At 42.7% G+C, this 22,743-nt stretch overlaps 3 protein-coding genes across 4 annotated transcripts; 1 reads left to right on the top strand and 2 right to left on the bottom strand.

Moving 5' to 3' along the window:
* Nucleotides 1-5,957: 5,957 nt before the first annotated feature.
* On the bottom strand, nt 5,958-12,424 carry si:ch211-256e16.3 (kelch-like protein 20). 2 transcript variants are annotated; one of them, XM_062408827.1, is made up of 12 exons: nt 12,133-12,424; nt 11,752-12,054; nt 10,633-10,767; nt 10,369-10,560; nt 9,347-9,490; nt 9,009-9,195; nt 8,557-8,703; nt 8,271-8,399; nt 7,712-7,888; nt 7,473-7,619; nt 7,207-7,372; nt 5,958-6,788 (listed from the first exon to the last, which is right to left on the bottom strand). In XM_062408827.1, exons 2-12 carry the CDS (start codon nt 12,040-12,042, stop codon nt 6,632-6,634), a joined length of 1,872 nt encoding a protein of 623 aa, XP_062264811.1. In that variant the 5' UTR covers nt 12,043-12,054; nt 12,133-12,424; the 3' UTR covers nt 5,958-6,631. The 2 variants fall into 2 exon arrangements, with proteins under 2 accessions (XP_062264811.1, XP_062264810.1); XM_062408826.1 differs by having other exon boundaries at nt 11,752-12,424.
* A 423-nt stretch (nt 12,425-12,847) lies between these two features.
* Nucleotides 12,848-16,341, bottom strand: anks4b (ankyrin repeat and sterile alpha motif domain containing 4B). The gene is made up of 2 exons (XM_062408828.1): nt 16,089-16,341; nt 12,848-14,725 (listed from the first exon to the last, which is right to left on the bottom strand). The coding sequence occupies exons 1-2, from the start codon at nt 16,247-16,249 to the stop codon at nt 13,594-13,596; spliced, it is 1,293 nt and encodes a 430-aa protein (XP_062264812.1). The 5' UTR covers nt 16,250-16,341; the 3' UTR covers nt 12,848-13,593.
* Nucleotides 16,342-17,383: 1,042 nt separating this feature from the next.
* Nucleotides 17,384-22,176, top strand: slc25a17l (solute carrier family 25 member 17-like). Its single transcript, XM_062407524.1, has 9 exons — nt 17,384-17,734; nt 17,837-17,897; nt 18,585-18,651; nt 19,048-19,202; nt 19,705-19,821; nt 19,921-20,066; nt 20,266-20,361; nt 20,941-21,023; nt 21,130-22,176. The coding sequence occupies exons 1-9, from the start codon at nt 17,660-17,662 to the stop codon at nt 21,275-21,277; spliced, it is 948 nt and encodes a 315-aa protein (XP_062263508.1). The 5' UTR covers nt 17,384-17,659; the 3' UTR covers nt 21,278-22,176.
* Nucleotides 22,177-22,743: the final 567 nt, after the last annotated feature.

Raw genomic sequence — 22,743 nt, 5'->3', positions numbered from 1 at the left:
TCTGCTGCATTGCATTTACTAAGGAAAACAGCAACTTGAAGAATGAGGACAGTAAAAGACAGTTTGTACCATCAGGCCATCAGGTTACTGAACTTGTAGTAACATTAAATCAAATGGACTTTGTTGTTCACATTGGGATATTTCTCTTTGGACAAAGTGCTACAGCAGCAACTTTACTATAAAAGACAGGACATCCTGTGTTAGACATAATGATGCAGAATAAAAGTGAGTTGAATGTTGCACCATCCCTAAAAAAAATAAAAAAGATACAAGAGCACAAAGGATACAACTCATAAAAGATGAACAATTATAACCTAAAAAGCTGAGTGTAAAATGTGCCAGACAAAGTACAACGGTTTTTGAGACACAACTCATGAGTAACAACCATCTGCACATGTGTTTTTCTGCATGTTTGCAATTTATTTAGAAAAATAGAATTTGTCATCACTGTGTTGGGATAGAGTTGTGATCGCCATTTTGTCTGTGATTCAAAGCTTGAAAATGATTGTCTGTTCATGTTTGTTTACACCCTCCATGTCTTTTCCTCATGTTTTTTTTAAGTGCCTTTTACCAAATAGAATTTCCCTTGTTGATAATTTGCAACAAGAATTTGATCAAGTGCCTTTCTGGAAAAGATCTAAAACTTATAAAATGTTGTGTTTCCATGTAAATAAAAGGTGTATTTTATTGGATTTTTTTGTGAATGTAAATCAATGAAATAACCAGTTGCTTTGGAATTACAGGATTTTATCTGAATTTGTTTGTTCTCTAAAACTTCTGCCAGATTTTTCCTCTTCACATTTGCAGTATGTTGTCCAACATCATAGTTTAAAGGTTAACACTGCATTAAATGATAGCATGAAGTCAGCTTTGAATTTGTTCAGTTTGATAACTTTTATTTCATACTGTCAATTTTTGTATGGTCTATGGTTGTAAAATAATCAGATCATTTAAGTCAGATCAGTTTCACTCGAGGCATTTTGATCAGTTGGAGCAAGTCCGAGACGGGGAGAAGCTGGTGGATGGGCGCCAGTGACTTACAGTCTTATCACATATTGTCACTACCAACCTAAGACCTATGTCAATAACATCCGCTGGTAGCCCCTAACATCTGCTGGTAGCCCCTAACATCTGCTACATCTAATGGATGCTCAGTATTGCTATTTGATCACCAGCCATAATGAGGTTACTCTCCTCCGCCTTATACAGCTCGGGAGCTAAGTTAAAGTGAAGGTGCCGATGGCTGATGAATTAAAGGAAGAAAGTTATACCTGAGACACAGTGAATATTCAGCTTGTAAAACAGCAAAACTTTAGTCTGCCTGGAATAAATACTGACAACAAATGATTCCATTGTAGAAATTGTATTCATTTTTAGAAATGTGGGGATAACAGGAGCACCTTGAGAAAACCCATTGTAAAACTTAGTAAAAGCTAGGTCAGGCCGGATAAATCCATGGCCTGAAAATGATGATGGTGGTACCTGCACCACAGAGGATCAATCAGCGCAGTCGAGAGCTGTTAACTGATTGGTCCTCACACTGAAAAGCAAACATTCCGTTTCTGGCTTTGTGTGGGAGAGCCCCGTGGCAAGCACCACTGCCACACTGACATTTGAAAGTGAAGCTATCGGAGTAACATCATCCACCTATTATCTACCGAAGAAGGAAAAGATGCCTGCTCTGAAAGAGGAGACGAAGCCAGGCTTTTTGCACAGGCGTCTTCTCACAATGGAGATTATTGACATCTCAAGTTCTGGATCTCTTCCAAGAAGGGAAGACATTAGCATCTCTGGAGAAGGCCACTTCTTACATAACTCCTTGAAAATGTCCAGTTCAAGGATTCTTTCAGGGATGAAAGGTGAGTCTATGTCTTTGACCTCGGCCCATATTCTCTCCAGCAGATGACGCCTTATCTCTTCGTCAGTACATGTCACCTTTGCCTTTCTATAGATTTGTGTGACGAGCTTGTCCGAGAGAACACTGACAAACATTTTATATTTGAGCTCAGCCTGGATCTTTTCAGTCTTCTCCCTGGCCCTCCTCTCTGATGAGGCTGTGTTCTCACGTTCTTTGCTGACTTCTGATGATGAAGACTGCTTCGACCTTTTACTCCCACTCCTGCTGACCACTGCTGGGGTTGACTGCTTCAGTCTTTCATTCCCATGGCTGGTGACCACTGCTGGTGTTGACTGCTTCGACCTTTTACTCCCACTGCTGGTGACCACTGCTGGGGTTGACTGTTTCAGTCTGTCATTCCCTCTGCTGATGACCACTGCTGGGGTTGACTGCTTCAGTCTTTCATTCCCACTGCTGGTGACCACTGCTGGGGTTGACTGCTTCAGTCTTTCATTCCCATGGCTGGTGACCACTGCTGGTGTTGACTGCTTCAGTCTTTCATTCCCACTGCTGGTGACCACTGCTGGGGTTGACTGCTTCAGTCTTTCATTCCCATGGCTGGTGACCACTGCTGGTGTTGACTGCTTCAGTCTTTCATTCCCTCTGCGGGTGACCAATGCTGTTTTTGACTGCTTAGATCTTTTTTTCCCTCTGCTGTAGACCACTGCTGGTTTAGACTGCTTCAGTCCTTCAGTCTCACTGCTGGTGACCACTGCTGGTGTTGACTGCTTAGATCTTTTTTTCCCTCTTCTGGTGACCACTGCTGGTGTTGACTGCTTCAGTCTTTCATTCCCTCTGCTGGTGACCAATGCTGTTTTTGACTGCTTAGATCTTTTTTTCCCTCTGCTGTAGACCACTGCTGGTGTTGACTGCTTCAGTCCTTCATTCTCACTGCTGGTGACCACTGCTGGTGTTGACTGCTTCAGTCTTTCATTCCCATGGCTGGTGACCACTGCTGGTGTTGACTGCTTCAGTCTTTCATTCCCTCTGCTGGTGACCAATGCTGTTTTTGACTGCTTAGATCTTTTCTTCCCTCTGCTAGTGACCACTGCTGGTGTTGTCTGCTTCAGTCTTTCCGTCCCTCTGCCGGTGAACTCTGATGATGGTGACGACTGCTCTGATCTTTTCTCCTCAAGGCTGTTGACCTCTAATGATGATGACTGCGATGAGTCGATGGTCATTAAAGCGACTGACACTCTGTTTGTGTGGCGGTTAACTTGCTTGTTCAGCCACCAGCTTATCAAGGACAGAAAACAAAACACCCTTGTCTGAATGTCTGCATATATATTCCTATGTGAAGTAGGAACACAAACCTTTTTCAGTAGACCTGAACCCTTGTCTGAATTCTTGCCAGGTGCGATGTGCGAATAGATGAGATCTGAAAGCTGTTTTGTGAATATAATAACCTTTTCAGATATTGTCTTTTCCAGTGCTTGGAATGCAGAACTTTCATTTCCATCTCCTGGCTTCTCCTTCTCTAGAAGCACAGCGTCAATACTAGCAATCAATGTCTTTATCGCCTTCCTGCTAGTGACTTTGGGATTCTGATTAATTTTTTTCGCGACCTGTGACAGTATTTGGAGCATCCCTGCTCCGACAAAAGTCTTTATGAAAAGCCTATTGATCTTTCTCTTTCCCTTACCGATTGAGAAGTTTGGCTCTGGGGACTCTTTTCCATTTTTGCTTTCCTCACTGATTGACTCAATTATTTCATCTAAAGCCTTATCAATCTCTGGAGAAAACGATAAATTGAGAGAGAGGCTATCATCGAACTCATTAAAGAAGTCTGTGATGTCAGTTAAACTATCGTTGATTTTTTCCTGGACAAGCCTCTTCACACTGTCCATACTGCTTGCTGTTGAACCTCCCTCCGAGTATCTACTTGACTTGGAGCTTACTCCTGAAGAGTAGGAGCTTGAAGAAGTCCTAGACACCAGAAGGGGATCGCCTGAAGGGTCCGATTGACACTTGATCAATCGTTTGATTCGTCTGTCTGTCTTTAACGACTTGCAGGCATAAGAGATCATCTTCTGGACATTATCGGGGTTAATGAGGCGGGTTGCTATAGGCTTCTCAGAGCTCACACAGATGGAGCTTGCAGACAAGGAGGAGTTTACAGTCTCCGTCACCTCCTCTACAACCAAGTCTGTGAGTTTAGCCAAACTCTCAGACGTTGTTGTGCTGCCTGGTGAAAGACTGTTGTTGAGAGCGTTGCCCAGAATGGACCGAACTTTATCCTCAGACACGGGTGCACGGGGACGTCGCTTTACAATGGCATTTGAAACAGACGTCATTAAGTTCAGCAGAAGGTCTGCCAACATAAATGTGGTCGCATCATCCGGTTTGCCTGACTTCAACAGCTCCCACTGCTCTGCAGTGATCTTCGTAAAGAAGTTGTCAATGTACGGGCGGAGAGTCTCTGCATTTATGTCAATGTGTTTAACTTTCTGATGAGTGATTTCCATTGTGACTCTTTTCGCTGTTTGAAGTGTGTTTTCCTTGAAAATATCTCCTTTGTGCTACCAATTGGCTGGTTGTTGCAGACTGATTCTTCAATGAAGCAAAGTGGCTACTTGGAATTGAGGCAAAGGGGGTTAAAGGAATTGAAGCAAAGGGGGTCAAAGGAATTGAAGCAAAGGGGGTTAAAGGAATTGAAGCAAAGGGGGTTAAGGGATTGAAGCAAAGGGGATTAAAGGAATTGAAGCAAAGGGGGTTTAGGGATTGAAGCAAAGGGGGTTAAAGGATCTGAAGCAAAGGAGGTTAAAGGAATATAATGGGACTAATAGATCAATGGAAACTCTGATGTGACAATAAGCCACACCCCTCAACTTTGACTTTTACACAAAAATAACTCATTGAACTATTATATCCATTAGTCTGGTATTAGGCTTTTGTTTCACAGACAAAAATACGTGTGCTTGTGCTTTCCACTTGGATCAACATTGTATTGCAGTATCTCTAGGAACAATGCACCAACTCAGTAGATGGCAGTAATCAATTACCTGATTCTTAACACAGATTTGTAAATGTCTAAATTACATTTCTTTTTCCTTTTTTTTTTCTTTTTTTAAACAACCATGACAGAAACGTCTGAAGTCCGGCAAATAATATTCAAATCTTGCCAGACAACTAAAAATATAAAAATACAAAACACAATAAACACAACAAAACAATAACATAATCAAACTCCTAGGAATTATAGGATCACATGATTAAAGTCCTTTTCCCAACATATTTTGAGGCCCTCCAACTATGAAAATTGTATATGAATATAATCCTAGAAATGAAATGCTCCCTTATTTTTATCTTAAGTGACAGATCTTCAATTCCAGTTTACACCTTGAAAATGTGTTTATTTGAAATACAGCAATGCCTAATTTAATAACCAATGCCTAGGTACACTGAGTGGAACTAATGAAGTCCCATACAAAATGCCATATATTATATAAATATTGTTCATTTCATGAAGGTAAGATATGCTTTAGGGATGTTTGTGTTGGATTGTATTAGTTTTAGCTTGGTGTACCTAATAAACTGCTTCACTTAGTTTCTTATGTAATACGTTAACCTTCACGTCCATTGTATAATACATTGTGCATTGTCAGGGATTTCTTCTGGAGTGGAAAAACAAATGATAAATTGTGATAAAATTCACATATTTTTCACTCGGAGAAGAGATGAATGTCTGATCTGTGTCGGCACGAGGTTGGGATGTGCAATTTGGTTTTATAGTTTGTATTAAGCATGTATTAAACAGCACTCTCACCTAAGGGATGCGGGGATGGATTAGAGGGAAAGGGAGGGGGGGGGGGGGGGGATACCTTTTTGGACATTGTGGCATCTCCCATCATCCCTCAACAAATCTTTTACTGTACATGTAAAATATTCTAATAACAACCATCTCCATTACTTAGTGACATAACCTCCAGTGACTAAGACTGAGGAAGACTATAACGCAAAATGAATGATTGATATTTAAGTAATTTAAGTCAACAAAAGTTAACAGTTCAGTACTAAAACAAATTATGAAACGTGTTACTACACAAACACTCGCACAGTGTTAAGTATTAAACATCTTTAATAGAACCTAACTCCATTTAAATTCACTCAAACGCATGACGCACATTACATTACAAAAATATACCTAACAGGTTACAGTTTGTTAAGACAAATACTTTAAAATTTAACTACTGAAACAGTGCTCACACAAAGATGTCTTTCACAGGCAACGTTGAAAATTCCTAACAATTCGATTCTTTGGCTGACAGAGCATCTTTTAATGGAGCAAAACTTTCACTTGTTCCCCCCAGCTTGTTACACCCCAATAAATACGTCACATAACAATGATACAAAAATACACTATGTTGGCTGGGACCTTCTTCACAGGTTTAAGGTGTGCAGACATATAAACATCATCTCAAACATGGTCACATCACACAGAAGGTGATTTCTGATTCCCGACCGAGTCGTCCATCTCAGTTACATGAGATAATGTGTGTAAACAACGTTTCCTTTGTCTCCACGCACAAAGGAGGAACCCAGATCAGCGAGGCTCATACCACAAGCCGCCACGACCACATGTTGCAACAAGTAAGAGCTCAAACAGCGCTGTGCCAAATCCAGGCATCACTTGTCAGGTTGCTGGTCTCCACAGCTCAGAGCTCTGTAGTGCACTGTCCCCGAACAATGTGCAAATCACCACCAGGAGAGATTCCTCAATGATATCGTAGTGCTTCAGTTGTCATTTGGCGTCCCGGGACAGCTGCTCATGTGGATGTCCTTCCTCAGCTGGAGAGAGACACAGCTGAGCCAGCTGCGACTGGTGGGCATCTCCCCGACGATCTCCCAGGTGTCCGTCTCGTCACAGTACCTCTCAATAGTGTCATGATATCTGCAGGTAAAACCCAGACACACAACAGTAGAAAAACATTGTCTCTTCCAATGCAAAATAAAATTACGTCTCCTGATCTGGTTTCACACAAAGATTTAACAAGAACTTTAGTACAAATCAGTCTAGTACTTTTTGTGCGAACCTGCTGAATAAAAAATGTGCAGATGGTAACATGGATAATAACGGTTCCTTCCTTTGTCTTACTCATACATTCATACATACACAAACTATTTTTAAACTACATGTCCCTTTGTATTGAAGTCAATAAACATCACATCACTAAGTCCTGACAATGATATTTCTGGCACTCTCACTGTATAACTTTTGAAATGCTAATAAGTTCCTAAAAGGTTCCTCAACAACCACAAAACTGGATGAATATTACGTGTATCAGCAGCTTTTCTGAATGGCTCTTCACCTGTCCCAGCCTTCTTCTCCTCCCAGGACGTAGATCTTTCCATCCACCACAGCAGCACCGGGTCGGTAGCGTCGCTCTTTCATGGGGGCACACATGGTCCACTGATTGGTCTTGGGATTGTAACACTCCACCTTATCTGTGTTCTCCGTCGAGGCGTGCCATCCACCTGCAAGAAACAAAGAGAGGTTCAACAAGAGAATAGACCATTTCTGGACCACTGGGAAAATCTACAAAAGACTAACGGCTGAGACATACATGTATATTACCTATAACATAGATCTTTCCTTTGAGCGTGCAGGCTGCTGAACCAGAGCGAGCGATCTGCATCGATGTGACCTCTGTCCACACTGAGGTTTTAGGGTTGTACACCTGGGCGAGATCTGTGCCGTCACCGTCCTCAAGAACTGCCCCACCTACCAGGTCACAGGGAGACATGGATAAATACTAAATAAAAAAAGACAAGGTTTAGAATAACCTGCATGTGTGTAGAGCCTTCATTTCTTACCAGTAACATAGAGCAGTCCGTCCAGGGCCACCACAGCAGGACTTGTGACGGCCATCTTGACAGACTCTGTGAACTGCCAGCAGTTGGCATGGGGGTTGTAGCACTCGACCGAGTCCAGACGCGACCGCCCCTCCCAACCTCCCACTGCATACACAAAGCCGTCCAGCATCACCAGGCCTGAGAGGAGAGAGATACTTAAAGGTTCTGTGTGTAAGGATTTAGTGACATCTAGTGGTGAGGTTGTACATTTCAGCTGAATATCCCTCACCTCACCCTCACAAACATGAAAGAGAACCTGTGGTATCGCCTTCAGCTGTCATAAAACCTCAGCCAGTCTGAGGGGACCCGCTCCCAATGTAAATATTTAGTATTCAAATGTTAAGGATATCTATGGATAGAGAGCAGCAAATGAAAATCCATGCTGTTTTTGCACCCACACTGCAGGCAGTCAAACATCCCATGAACCCGAAGGGAAAGGAGGAGGTTTTGAAGTGCAACTATTACATGACTATTAAATGCTCAGAGTTGCGGGAAATGACACAAGATCAGTCATCCTAACCTAACTCAGATCGAGCTACATTCATGGGGGCCATCTCCATCCAGGAGTCGAAGCAGGGGTCATAGCGCCACATCTCTCTGCTGGCTGAGCCGTCAGGAAACTCCCCTCCTGCCAAATACAGGGTTGAGTCTGCAGAGGAAGAGGAGAAGTGGGAGTGGGTGGAGAGAAACACGTCTTATGTGTGTGCAATACATCCAGGCTTGGTTTCTCATTTGAGTAGAGACAAAGTATGGAGTTAATTATCCTCTGAAATAAACTTGACAGCGTTTCCCCCGCCCGCCCTCACCTGACACAACCAGCCCGTGTTTGCTCACGGCAAAGGGCAGGCAGGCCAGATTCTTCCACTGATTGGTCACCGGATCGAAGCTCTCGACGCTGCGCAGCACCACCTTGTCGTCCTCCCCGCCGACTGTCACTATCACTTCAGCGGTCCCTGTTACCATGGCAACAGAGGGAGAGGAACAGAGAGGAGTGAGGCGAGGCAGAGGCCTGTAGGATACAACGTAGAGGGGCGTTGGACCCACGACTAATAATTATCGAATTAATCTGAAACCAGTTTTTCAATCAATCGATGGGTCCATAAAATGTCAGAAAAAGCTACATTTTTTAGATTAAAAAAAGCTGTAACCAGGGAATTTAAAATCTAACAATTTTAATAACAATTAATAACATTTCTTAATAGTCACTGATTATTTAATTGAGTGTTTGCATTCATGGTGCAGGCGTGACCGGGTTCACCTGTGGATCTGCGAGGTCTCGCCCGAGGGCAGTACAGCTCTCCACGGCGGTCCTTCAGCAGCAGGTAGTCCTTCGCCTCGGAGATGAGCGTCTGGCAGGCCTGGTTCTCCTTCACCACATCCTGAGACTCGATCACGTCGTGGAGGTAGTAGGGGCTGATGAGAGGCAGGCGGATGTGCTCGAGGACCTTCGAGGGACGAATGAAAGGGGAGAACTCTGATCGACTCAGACAGCTCATCTCAGTCACTGCCACAGCCCTTCTCTGCCACATACTGTATCTTTACCAGGGAAGGCAAAATACAAGAAGCCCAGCTCGTGTAAGCTCGAGTGAATCTGACCTTTTCGAAGCTCTGTTTGCGAGAGGTGCATTTATTCAGCCACGACATGGCGGCTTCAAACACCATCTCCTCTTTGGGCACATTGAGGTGGTCACTGCCAACGATTTCTGTCAGTTTGTCCACACACAGAGACAGGAACTCCTCCTGGGGTGGAAGATTTAGAAGATGATAAGTTTGGTAAAGTGTAAGTAGCAACTTGGTCATCTGGCTCACTCAAACACACACCGGAGTATGGAAGTTAATCAGTCAGTCAGCAGTTAAACTATTCTGACAGGGAGATTATCTCTGTTAAACCTTTTCACACATGAAATCAACAACACTGACAGGTTCAGTTCTCCTGCTCAGGTACTAGTGGCTCGTTTTCACCTCCAGCAGTGGTTGGGTTTTCATCGCCGTTTATTTGACTGTCGGCAGGATTATGCAAAAAAATTGCTGAACTGATATTAGCAAAATAGGTTGAAGGGAGGGGTATGGGCGAAGGAAAAGACCCTTAACTTTGAGAGTAAGTCAGAATTAATGGTTGGATTCAGTTTTTTTTATTTTGACATTGTGAGATAAAGCGTTTAATATTTAGGGCGCTGTGCATTGCTTCCCGCTGCTCTGTGTGTCCTCCTGTGTTTCCTCCCATATGCATGTTGTGTGTGTGTGTGTGCATGTGTGTGGGACCAATAAATGTATCTTATCTATATCAAGAAATATTTATTTATTTATTTGATTTTAATTAAAAAAATTATATGAATTTGACTATGGAGGTTTGCTCTTTGAATCAAGACAGGTGACCAAGTTACACGATAAACACTGCAGCACACCCAAAGCTCATAGTGCTGATTTATTTATTTATTCAACTAAAAATCTAGTGTACGTTACAACAATATAAATGATATGGCAAAATTATTAACTATGACTTAAGATTTGATCAACCTCTAAATGGAGTGCATTTCCCATTAGCTACACACGGCAGCGTGCGGGAGTCAGCGCTGACCGTCTAGACTGAAAATCAAAGGTCTCCGCCAGCCTCTCACCTGTTGATAGACACTGTTGAAGTGCTCGAGGATGTAGTCCATGCTGCGTTTCTCCAGCACCTTACAGGAATGGGCCTCGGCGAAGCAGTGGATCCCCACACAGTTCATCTCGTCCATCTGACGCTCCATAAAGCGACAGCAGGCCTCTCTCACGGCCATCACGTCCAGCAGGTTGGCTGCTGCCAGCAGAGCCTGAAGCACATTGATGCTTAGCACCCGTGTTGTTTAGGAGGGGGAGAGGCGAGGTGAGAGTGGAGGCCCTACCTGCACATTCGCTTTGGAGATGTAGACCTCCGACGTGTAGGCGTAGCTCACCAGCATCCCGATCATCTGGGGTTCTACTCCATTGATGGCAACCCGCTCCTGTTTAGACTCGATCAGGTCGGTGGAAAACATTGCCTGAGGGGGAAAACACGCACAGTTCACGTGATTTTCTTAGCATGTAGACATGGACCTGGAGTCTTTGTGCCTGTCCCTGGCACGACTGTGAGGGAGACTGTGTTTACCTGTTATTACATGTCTTAATAGAAAACTCTGCAGACCGGCTTAAGACTGTACAGAGATCAGCTGCCAGGCTTTTAAAGTAAACCAGCTGGAACGCATCACCCTGGTTCCAGAAATGATTTTAGGATTATTTTTAATAACCTAAAAAGGCTTACTCCTTGGTATATCGCAAACCTTCCAGCCATGTACAACCCAGCTGACATGTGGAGATCCTCTGGCAGCGACCCTTTAGCTGTTCCAGATTCTTGGCTGAAGACTTCTGAGAGACAGAGCTTTTGAAATATGAGCCTTGAGGCTGTGGGACACCCTGCTGAGGAAATACGGCAGGCTGAGTCAGCTTCCTTTGACTCAAACTTTCAAACATAAAAACTTTTATCATTAGCTAATAAAATATTAACTCATCCCCCCTTTCCTTGATTTGGACCCAATTTTAGTTTATCTTAATTTTATGGGTGATCATGCTTAAAGGTTCAGTGTGTAGAGTTTAGTGACATCTAGAGGTGAAGTTGCAAGTTGCAGCTGAATACCCCACCTCACCTTCCAAACATGAAGGAGAACCTGTGGTAGCCTTCAGACGTTGTCAAGTTTAGGGCTACTGTAAAAAAAAATGGCAGCCTCTGTAGAGGACCCGCTCCTGATGTTAATATAAAAGGTTCCATTCTAGGGTAAAAACAACACAACGTACAATTTAGATGCAACACTAGGATTGTTTTATATCAGTCTCTGCTAATAGATCCCTTTCACCTGAGCCTGACACACTGGACCTTTCATTTCTGTCTCTCATGAGTGCCTTCTAAAGTTGTGATGGTGTTTTTCTGATTTGTGAAGCTTAGTTTTGATAGGTGCTGTATGGTTGGAAGGGGTTATCAGTCTCATTACCTGGAAGTAGGAGCTGAAAGAGGCCAGCACAATGCGATGGCAGGGGAACTCCTGTCCGCCACAGCACAGGGTCACATCGCAGAAGGCGTTGTTGAGCCGCAGGCTGTTGAGGCCCTGGAGGACGGTGCTGGGGTGCCGGGCCTCCACGAACAGGTAGTCCTCGCTGCTCAGGGGGGCCGGGGTGGCGGGGACGGCGGGGGATGCGGGGCCGGGGTCCTCCTGCACCCGATAGGTTAGGTTCATCGCGGAGGGGGACGGCAAACCGGCGTTGACGGCGATGATTTCCGCCATGTCTCACTGTCACTGCGAGTCCGAACACACACAGAGTCAGCGTGGACACGTCGGGCACGAGCCGGGGGGTTCGAATCCCGAGCAACTCACCTCTGATTTATAAAGACATGAGGGGGGAGTCGCAGGAGCAGCAGCGACGCGCAGAGTGAGATTCCGAGATTCGACCATTAGCTCACTAATGAGGCTTAGTTCAGGTGGAGCAGCTCGGCGGCGCCCACGAGCCAAAGCACCGGGGAGAACCAGCACGACGCGGCCACAGGTGACCGGGGAAAAGTCGCTGCAGTTTCCACGCGGACACGTGATTCGTTTTATACACGGTCGTGACCAAAACACTGAAGAAACACTCCCGCGGTGATGAGCTACACACACAGGAAGTCCCTCCCAGCACCGTAGATAACTCCCTCCCTCACACTTCCGGGTTCGCTCCAGTTGCTAAGGTAAAAGAGCAACAATTACACACATTCGCGTGCCCTCCAGTACACACACAGCAGGTACTACTCTTATACACACCTCTTTCCAATATTTCCATTATAACAAGGAGTAAATGATCAGGTGTGGCAGGCATATAAACAGGGGCACCTCTAACTAAGCAACTGGTGCCTTTTGACAACTTTAAAATCAAATATTATGGTTTGCAAAAACCACACAGAGAAAAGAATAAAAACAATTTATTTAATCATAATAATAATAATATTTTCATCTATCCATCCATTATCTATGCGGCTTATACTTTGAGGGGCAAACTGGAGCCAATCCCAGTTGATACTGGGCGAGAGGCAAGATACAATAATAATTCAGAGACATACATTTTTGAAATTGTTTTTAATTTGTTTTTAGGAAAATAATCACAGGTAAGACCATCCACCATATATCTAAAAGAAAGGGAACATATACAAAGTCAGTATGTTGAGTAATAAATAAACTGGCACCATGGCATGGCCTTTGTCTCATCTGGGCAAGCAGTGGAAATGTATGTTGATTTCACGTGAATTCAAATTTGCTGTTAGTACCTTACCTTTTTGCCACAATGTGAGTCTGTGTTATTTAAATACTTTTTGAGTTTGATATATCCAACACACACTCAGTATTTGCTTCAGAAAATTCTACATTGGAGATATTATTTTGTACACATTTTTTTAATCTGACAGTTATTTATTGTCGAATGTCAAAAATAATCATATAAATAAACATAGCAGGTCAACTAAATCCGCCACTTACCCTGTTATTTAATGAATGGGCAGACTCTCCCTGATAATTCACCCGGATATTGTGGATTTATAATCCAGCCAAGTGTCTATTTTCATTTTTTTTTCTTAAGTAATGACTTAGAAAAAGAGTATTTTTCTCCCTTAAAACCAGACTATCTTGTCATGTGGTTTGTATCAAGAATACTCTTTAAATAACTATATAAATCTGATCACTGAAGAATGTGTGAAGTGCTTTTGGGGAAACAGTTTGCTGAATCATCTTTGTCTTATATTGAAAATTAAAAATAATGTCTCTCTTTAAGTTTCAAACATTAACATAAATCACTGTTTATGTTTTATTGGCTCACAAGGAGCTGTCCTTCATGATGCCTGGAGTCTCCAGTGCATTCTTTCTGCGATTAACCGCTTCCAGGATCTTCTTCCTGGGTCCGAGCTGGATGCGAATGCCTTTCAGGTCGTCATCAGAGCAAAGCATGAGCGCCTCCAGGTCCAGTTGCTCTCGGTTGAAGGAGGGGGCAAACTCTGGCAAGGACATGGCAGACAAGAACGCATCCAGAGGAGAGGTTTCCTCATCTTCATCATCATCAAGGCCCAGATTTTCCTGTTCCCAGGGCAGATCCGCGTCACCCATCCCCTCGAAGTCACCCGCATCTTCCTCCTCCTCATACTGCTTGGTCTGAATGAGGTAGCCAAGGTTTTCATTGTTCCCGCTGGGCAGGTCATCCGACTCCAGCCCCATCTTCTTCATGAAAGTCAGACCTCCGAGCCCTGGACGGTTGAAGATGGACTGTTTGACTTGGCCTGATTCTTCACTGTAATCATCTTCAAATCCTCCAAGTCCTTCTTCATCGTATATGTTTTCATCCTCCTCGCTGAAGACACCCAGAAAATCAGGGTTCTCAGGTGCTCCGTTCTCTGGCTTGAGGAAGATGACGTTCCCATCTCCTCCTGATCTCGGCACTGTGCCTTTCTCTTTCTTCCCAAGCTTCATCTGGAGGGTGCCTTTGACCCTGGCTGAAATAGAGCCTGATTTAACCTTAATATGCTCGGAGAACTGTTCACTGGAGCCCGACATGGTGCCACTGTTTGAGAATGACGATGCCATGCTGGCCTCTGACACAGACCCGGTGTTGCCTGCTCCTCGCTGCATCTTCTCCATCTTGCTCTGGTGTTTCTTCTTCACCTTCTCGCAGAGTTTCACTCGTTTCTCCGCCTCCTTAATGGCTTCCTTCTTTAGAGTGGCCACCTTCTTGGGGTTTTGGTTGGTCTGCTGTGAGGCTGACGCGTCCAGGAAACGCACACAGTCCATGCGGTCACGTGAAGCGGCAACGTCCATGGCTGTGTGGAATTCACTGTCCAGTGCGAAAAGGTTGGCACCAAAGTTGACCAGAAAGCTGAGGATGTGCATGTGGCCATTGGCTGCAGCATGGTGCAGTGGAGTGTTTCCCCAGATGTCGCTCCTGTTGGGGTCTCCTCTGTGTGACAGAAGAAGAAAAATGTGACTTCAGGCCTTCATAAAAATATTTAATTGCAAAAAAAAAATATACATTTATTTTGTTTTCTTAAGATGCATTTATCATTTATTATTTATAATATAATTCCTTCATTGTCATTGCACAGACAATGGAAACATTAAGTATCCTTCCTACCATCAAATGCAATAAAAAAATAATCTGTACATGTGAAACTTATGAGAACAATAGTAAGATAGCTTACTGTCATAAAGATGGCTAATCTTCACTTTATTAGTTATTTATTACTCACGTATTTTGATTTATTTATTAAAAAAAAAACAGACCTGTTTAAGTGATGTGAAACATTTGTAAATATAGTCACAAAACATGCTAAATTAAATTCATCAATATAGAAAGTGTTAATGAATAAGTTTTAGGTGTGCTGTTGCTTGTTTCCCCATGTTTTCAATCGTTATGCTAAGCTAAGCTAACTATCTGCTGTTATTGATAATCTCACCTCACTCTTAACAAGTAGGTGAATACATGTGTCCAGTCATTCTTTCATATACAGCCAATGTAACATTTAAGACAATAATGCAAGACTTTTTTGAGAATAATTAGTAAACTATTAAGATTTAAAGTCCTCCAGTTCTGTGCCTCAGTGTCACAGCAATAAAAAGTCTTGATTGCTGTAATACTGCCTTGTCATAAATGCTTCAGTTACTATGGTCACATAGGTGAGGCATGAGTTACACCTCACAAGTTATATTCAGGAAAAAAAATTCGACCTAGTTCTTTTAAGAAAGAATGCTGGGTTTTTTGCCGGTTTTTTGTTGCAGGGTGTGGGGGGTTTGGAGACAGATAAAGGGGTCTTTTGTTTCTTCGGTTGATTAAACATTTGGCTCAGCATATGAGAGAGATGAGCATAAAGAGGGGAATGCAGATATAGCTCAACACGGTGTAGTGGATAATGTGAACACAAACATGTGCTGTCTGCAAGTCCTAAAGTACAATATGAAAGAGGCATGAAACGCATATCCAGCCGGGCAATAAAATAAACAATAGCCTTTGAAAATGTTAACTTTTGCTTAGTGAATATTTGTTATGTTTTTACTGTGGAAATCTTGTTCTAGTTCATCGTTTGAGCATCATACATAAAATATTACATAAGACATTAGATTACAATATTCAGAATTACGTGTCTGAGTGTAACAATATATTTATCTGCCAAAACTTTGGAACATCAAAATACATAAATATGAGAAGGAACATTAGAAAGGAATAATTATTGCTAACAATAAAGAACTAATTTGTATGCCCTCGGGTTATTTGAGACTTTGGTTATGCATGGTGAAGAGCAGGGGATGAAGTGTATCATGCTTACTCTCTGCTGCATATGAGCTGAAGAGCATCGACATGTCCGTGGAAGGCAGCCAGCAGGGTGGGAGTCATGCCATCTTCGTCCGCAGTGTTCAGGTCCCTCCTCGTGGCCTCCTTCAAAAGGTCCAAGTAGCCATCAATCGCTGCCTTGTGGTACCTAGACATCTCTTAGAAGAACTGAGCTCCACCAAACAAATCCACTACCTCCAGAGACAAAGACTGAGGCGACCGCAGACCCGAGCAAACAAAAGTGATCACTGGGCGTCAACATATCAGCAGCTCAGAGCCATAAAACAAAAGCAAAGTCCAGGTCAGTGTTGTCAGCTGCAGCATTTCCTCATAAACCATCTCTGCTCACCACCACCAGTCACTAAAAGATATATTGCAAGTGAGATAAATCACAAAACAAAAATTTATTTGGTACAATTTGGGGTAAAAGGGTTGCTATATTAGAAATATGTTTGTTTAATTATGATGTGTATATAATTATGCAATTTCAATACTCTATATATTTTATTTCAAGTTAATTAATTGTAGTGGGGTAAAAGTAGAATACTCAAGTAAAGTATAAATACAATTAGGGTTGCAAATGGGCGGATACTTTCCGGTAAATTTCCGGAAACTTTTCGGAAACTTTCCATGGGCATATTCAGCTCGGGAATTTTGGGAATTTTGAAGAAAAAAATATATATACGCGAATTAAACGCTGAGCAAAAAAAACATCATTCAAAACTATATATTAAAAATGTATGGAATGCAGCACATGCTGCTGGGTGAATTTCAACCCTGCACTGTGCATTTCTCTTTCACTTGTGCAGATAATTCCCAGCATCCTGCACACTACAGCAGGGCTATTGAGGCCTGCTGTAGTGTGCAGGACAGGTAAGTTTCAATGATATTACTGGGGAAAATATATTAACATGCTGATTGAGGATTGTTCATCTGTCCATCTAGCCTCTTTCTATTCATTTATCCATCAATTGTAAACTTTGAATATTCCAGGAATTTTGCAACCCTAAATACAATACTTATAACAAATACTTGTTAATATATTTGAAGAATTGGTCACCGTGTACTTCAATTGTACTGTATTTGGCTGCAACGCTGTTTACCCCCCCCCCCCCCCCCCCATCGGCATATTGGTGAGTAGCTAATGAGTGGATTTTCATTTTTAGTCGAACTATCCCTTTAAGCTTTTTTAAAAATCCTTCTCGCGACCTCTCCACTCCTCCAGCACGGCAGGTGGCGGCATTGGAGCTTGTTAAACACACGAAGAAGAACAATAACAACAGGAAGAAAGTAGAAAAATAAGTTCACGACTCTGTCCAATCAATGAATGGGCGGAAGTTCGGCTCGTCACCTCCCACCGGGTTTGTAAACACTGTGTGACTGCTACACGTTCACTTCACTGATCACAGCCGGAACAACTGGATCGACCGTTGGCAGTGATTCCCAGGTCCTCCACGGTTTACTTCCCGGTCTCTGCTGCGGCGTGTGAGAGTGAGTGAGTGAGTGAGTGTGTGCCTGTGTGTGTGTGTGTTTGTGTGAGACCTGTGACCGGCGGAGACTGCAGAGATGTCGGATAACGGAGGATCGGCTGTCGGCCTCTTTGCGTACGAGACGCTGGTTCACGCGGTGGCGGGAGCTATGGTGAGAGCAGATGTCAAGTGTGGTAACTGTGTGTGAAGCGTGTGTCTGAGCCCGGAAAGAACATGGAGGTTCACCGAGTCTCTGTGTTCCTTTCCCCTCCAGGGCAGCGTGACAGCGATGAGCGTCTTCTTCCCTCTGGACACGGCCAAGAGCAGACTGCAGGGTGAGTGTCAACGCCATGGACTGAATCCAATTACTACCTGGGGCCAGTTCTCCCCTGGCCGCAACCCTGGATCCACCCCTGTCTCACCATCATAAAGTTGAGGGACCTGGTTATGAAGCCGAGACCAAGATATCCTGAGTCTATATGAGAACTACACACAGCTCAAGACGAAGCTGACTCATGTGGATTTTTGAGGGGAGATATGGATATTAGGTTGTTAAATATGTCAATACAACATGTAAGCGGTCACATAAAAATAAGAAACAAAATGTCAATGATTCCTAATACGCTGTTATAAAAATCTTGTGACAAACGGATCATTCCATGTCGTACAATCACACCTTTGTGCGTTTTGGGCAATTTCTCACCCACAGTAAATCAAATTGCATCATGCAAATATGTATTTATATTTATTTTTGTTGCAAAACACTTTTCTACCTGGTAAAAACCACTCTGCTTTAAACTCCATCACCTCTCTGTTGTAAACTTGATGTCACAAGCTCACACTGAGATAACCCCTGATGTGCATTACAGGGCTATTTACTCAGACCCTAGAATTGGTTATCCTCTGCTGCAAAACACATCATAACTCCGCTGAGGCCGATTGTTGTTCCAAGTGAGCGGTGAGGTGATGTTGGTGAAATGGCCCTTTTAACTTTCACCTACTTGTTTATCTTTGTCTCTTAGTGGACGAGAAGCGGAAGTCCAACTCCACCCCCATCATCCTGGCTGAGATCGCAAAGGAAGAAGGCCTGTCAGTATAGTTTAGTGTCGTAATATATCACAACCTGCAGCATCAATTCCTACCAAGTTATGGTTTATTTTGTTGTGATAAACCAATCAACAAGGTTTGAATATCAAAACTGTGTGCAGCATTATTGGCATGTATATTCAGCAGACATTCGTATGATGCAAATGAGTAGAATCTATAGCTAAAAACTAAATTTACTACATAGTTTATATTATGCAAATTAATTAGCAGCATTGTTTCACTCACCAATCATTTAGGTAATTTTTTTGAATCGTACATTTTCTATTTCCAGCTCCACTTTTGTGTATTTTCTGATGCTATTATTAACCAAGGGATATTTAAGTTGCAGCATTATTCTAAACCATCATGTTTTGACTGAACTTTCTTCACTTCCTCCAGTCAGTCCCTGTACAGAGGCTGGTTCCCAGTCATCTCCAGCCTCTGCTGCTCCAACTTTGTCTACTTCTACACCTTCAACACGCTGAAGAGGCTGGCGGTCTCTGGTCCAGGCAGGCCCGGACCCGGCAAAGATCTGCTCATGGGAGTTGTAGCAGGTAACTCGTATATAGTAAAACTGATTTTCATGAATGAAGCCATCAAACACTAAGTATAGTGATTAATTAGTTCAGCGCTAACCATTACAAATTAGGGGGCTGTCTCTTATGGTGGAAAACCAATGTTTTCTCTAGTTTTGCTTCTATTGACAGTCACTTTCTATCTTGCTTTCCTCATGGGGAATTTGCACAGCTCATTGTTTAAAAGAGTTTTTAAACCACTGTTGGTTTTTTAAAAGCTGTAACTAACAATAGTTTCCATCAGCGATTAATCTGACAACAATTAATGGACATTCTTTGTAAACTAACATTTGATAAATAGAAATTTTCAGGTATATTTTGTTAATTGATTAACACTTTCAGTTCTACTCTCGGCCATATTTACGTACAACCTTTCTATGCACACCAGCCACCCATAAATATTTAACCGTTCCATAGTTGTAGCAGAGGTCCTTGATCCAGAGTGTGATTAAAGAGAGCTAACAGTCTGGTGTTCATGCAGGGGTGGTGAATGTGGTCCTGACCACTCCCATGTGGGTGGTCAACACTCGGCTGAAGCTGCAAGGGGCCAAGTTCCGTAACGAGGACCTCCAGCAGACCCAGTACAATGGAATGTTTGGTATGTGATGTACATGCATTCTGTATCATAGTTTCCCAGTTCAGACATGTTTTGTGTTGTTACTGTTCAGTCGTTCAAACCCCCCCTGCTGTGTTTCAGATGCTTTCTCGCAGATCATTGCCAATGAGGGAGTGGGAACTCTGTGGAACGGCACTCTGGCCTCTCTCATCCTCGTCCTCAACCCGGCTGTGCAGTTCATGTTTTATGAGGCCTTGAAGAGGAAGGCGGGCAGGGGAGGGAAGAAGGTGAGAGGATTTAGGAATAGATCTCTTGTCTCTCAGCCTTACAAATACAAATACAAGCATCCAAATGAGATTTCTCCACCTGGTGGCCGGGCTCAGCAACAGTGATCCGATGAGGAGCTCGGAGCAGAGCCACATAGTTGAAGTGATTCTGGTATCTTGACAACTAGTATCTGAATTATATCTTTGTCTCCTCCCACAGATATCCTCAGCAGAGATCTTTGTGATTGGGGCTATTGCCAAGGCCATTGCTACCACGGCAACATATCCTCTTCAAACAATTCAAGCCATCCTGAGGGTAAACACCATCTCATGTCACAGTTCACCCTCTTTTTTTATTTTTGAATTACATTTTAAAGAGACCTTAAATAGCAGCCACTGTCAAAGGATCACAAGATGATGTCTTTTAATTATTCTCATCTCATAAGAAGACCAAACACAAATGATTTCCTGTTTAGATACGTTTCTTTGTTCAAATCTAAATAAAAACACCTTAATAGTGTAAAACAAAGCTGATCAGGTAGCTAGGCAGCTGTTCCATAAACCAGCTGGAGCTAAAGTAATTTACTGGTCCAGAACACACACTGTATATAAAGACGGCTGACCTGTCTCCACTTCCTCCAGCTATTTAGAAGGAATCAAAAGTATCCCAGATAAACGGAATGCTTCCATCTTGTGCATTTCTCAAACCTTAGGAGCCCCTGATGAAGCCTTCTGTATTCTCAGTGTGTTTGAAAGCAGGCAGATGTGAAATGGACACAAATGCTTCATGAGCTCATAACTGCATCGGTTCTTTAACTGTATTCACAATATGTCCAAAAAGAAAAATGTCATATCTGGGTAAAATAAGATTACTTGGTGTGTGTTCTCTCAACAGTTCGGTCAGTACAAAGGCGATGGAAAGAGCCGTGTGACAGGAAGCCTCTCCAGCATTCTCTCCCTGTTCATGGATAGAATCAGGTGAGTGCAGCCACACACACACACACACACACACACAGACACACACACACACGTCTTCACTGACACAATGATGTTTCCTTATTCAAACCTGTTCTCTCCACCACAGGAGGAACGGTGTCCTTGGTTTGTACAAAGGCCTTGAGGCCAAACTGCTCCAGACGGTACTGACGGCTGCCCTCATGTTTGTGGTGTACGAGAAGATCACTTCTGCGACCTTCAGAGTCATGGGCCTGAACAAGAAGCTGAAGCAGTGAACAAACGCCCACTTCGGCATTAACACACTTGTTGTAAGTGGGTTTTGTTTGTGCCAGAAGTTACATCGATTTTGTGCCTTTAGGGCTACAGACGCTCGCCCAAAACAACCACAAAGGTAACACTTGTGTTTTTAACCTATTTCCATCTGTGCAGACTGACCATGAATATCAGCTCTGTTGAATTTGGTTGGAGTTTTATGGTTAATTTAAGGAAGTAAATCATGATAATGTATTCGGTAAGTCTGCTATGGTAACAAATTTAACCAAGTTACTGGTCTTAATTAATCGGACCATCTAGAAACAACATTAATGTTGGCTTGATTTAATTTAGCCCTGTGATGGAGAAACAACCTGTTCAGGGTATTCACCACCAAGCCTCTCTTAACCCTTTAAGAATTTGAGTTAAAGCTAAATGCCAATGATTTCATATGCACATAAAGACAGAGATTCCCTTGCCTACAATGAAATTATATTTAACAAACATGAGATCTTAGGACTAGTAGGGACAAATATTACATTACTTGTAAAGGAAAGGTTTGGTAGAAACTGTGTTTACTGTCTGTGAGACAACTCTGGAAAACAGAGATCTGACGTTTTTTTAACTTCAAGATATAACCAGTGTGTTACTTTCTGAATCAGCTGTAGAAGTGCTTGTTGCTGGACTTCGTTACCTTTAGCCACAGGCAGACTCGGCCTCATTCATTCTCAGTGACTTAGCATTAACAGCATTTCCCCCAAAGTATCAAACTTTGTCTGGGTTCTTCCAGAAATTATGAGACCAAGAATTTACCTCCTTGTGCGTTGCCTGGATCATTCCTCATACACTCCGTCAAAAGTTTAACTGTGAAATTAACTCACGCACAATATATCGTTACTACACACAAATGAGCTGTAACAACCGAATTGGTGAAAGACAGAAATAGGCCGAGCTCCGGTTGATATGTCTTTAGTTTTGTGTGTAAAATATGCACTTACTATTCCAGCCTAGAAGGTTTGGATTTTTATAATTATAATAAATTAACATGAATTTAACATTACTTGGAATTAGTCCATAAAGTAAATGGTAAAGGCTACAGATGTAATTATACCACAGTAAGTGCCAGTTGATTGTATCATAAAAAACTGTACTATGATCTGAACTATGTACTGTGATGACTGTTGATGATTTACATTAACCATGATGCACTGTGTTATCGATCTTTGTTTTAAATGATTGGCCAGTATGAACGTTTTGATTCCATTATCTCTGTACGTCCTCTAGGTAGGGAAGGCACGGGCAGAAATTTACAGTAGCCGTTCATCACTGTGCTCTTTCTGTGAGTTAGTGAACGGATGTTTCTGCAGCCATGGTTCTTTTTTTTATAATTACAAGAGTTACTGTACGCAACACTGCTGTATAACTTAATATTAAGGGGATTAACTGTCTTGCATCTGCTCATCAGATGCATACATGTGGGACATTGTCA

The sequence above is a fragment of the Platichthys flesus genome, chromosome 16 (genome assembly GCF_949316205.1).
Source record: "Platichthys flesus chromosome 16, fPlaFle2.1, whole genome shotgun sequence".
NCBI classification, from domain to species: Eukaryota; Metazoa; Chordata; class Actinopteri; order Pleuronectiformes; family Pleuronectidae; genus Platichthys; species Platichthys flesus.
Note: the sequence above shows the minus strand (reverse complement) of the source record. Positions and strands in the feature narration are given on the sequence as shown.

Coding starts and splice junctions, on each gene's coding strand:
- slc25a17l (XM_062407524.1), top strand. CDS start 17,660: ATGTCGGATAACGGAGGATCGGCTGTCGGCCTCTTTGCGTACGAGACG. Junction 17,735..17,836: donor ACGCGGTGGCGGGAGCTATG/GTGAGAGCAGAT, acceptor TTTCCCCTCCAG/GGCAGCGTGACAGCGATGAG. Junction 19,822..19,920: donor CCAGTACAATGGAATGTTTG/GTATGTGATGTA, acceptor GCTGTGTTTCAG/ATGCTTTCTCGCAGATCATT.
- si:ch211-256e16.3 (XM_062408826.1), bottom strand. CDS start 12,042: ATGGCGGAAATCATCGCCGTCAACGCCGGTTTGCCGTCCCCCTCCGCG. Junction 10,561..10,632: donor TCTCCAAAGCGAATGTGCAG/GTAGGGCCTCCA, acceptor AATGTGCTTCAG/GCTCTGCTGGCAGCAGCCAA. Junction 7,373..7,472: donor AGGAAAGATCTATGTTATAG/GTAATATACATG, acceptor TGTTTCTTGCAG/GTGGATGGCACGCCTCGACG.
- anks4b (XM_062408828.1), bottom strand. CDS start 16,249: ATGTCTAGGTACCACAAGGCAGCGATTGATGGCTACTTGGACCTTTTG. Junction 14,726..16,088: donor CAGCTCATATGCAGCAGAGA/GTAAGCATGATA, acceptor TCTGTCACACAG/AGGAGACCCCAACAGGAGCG.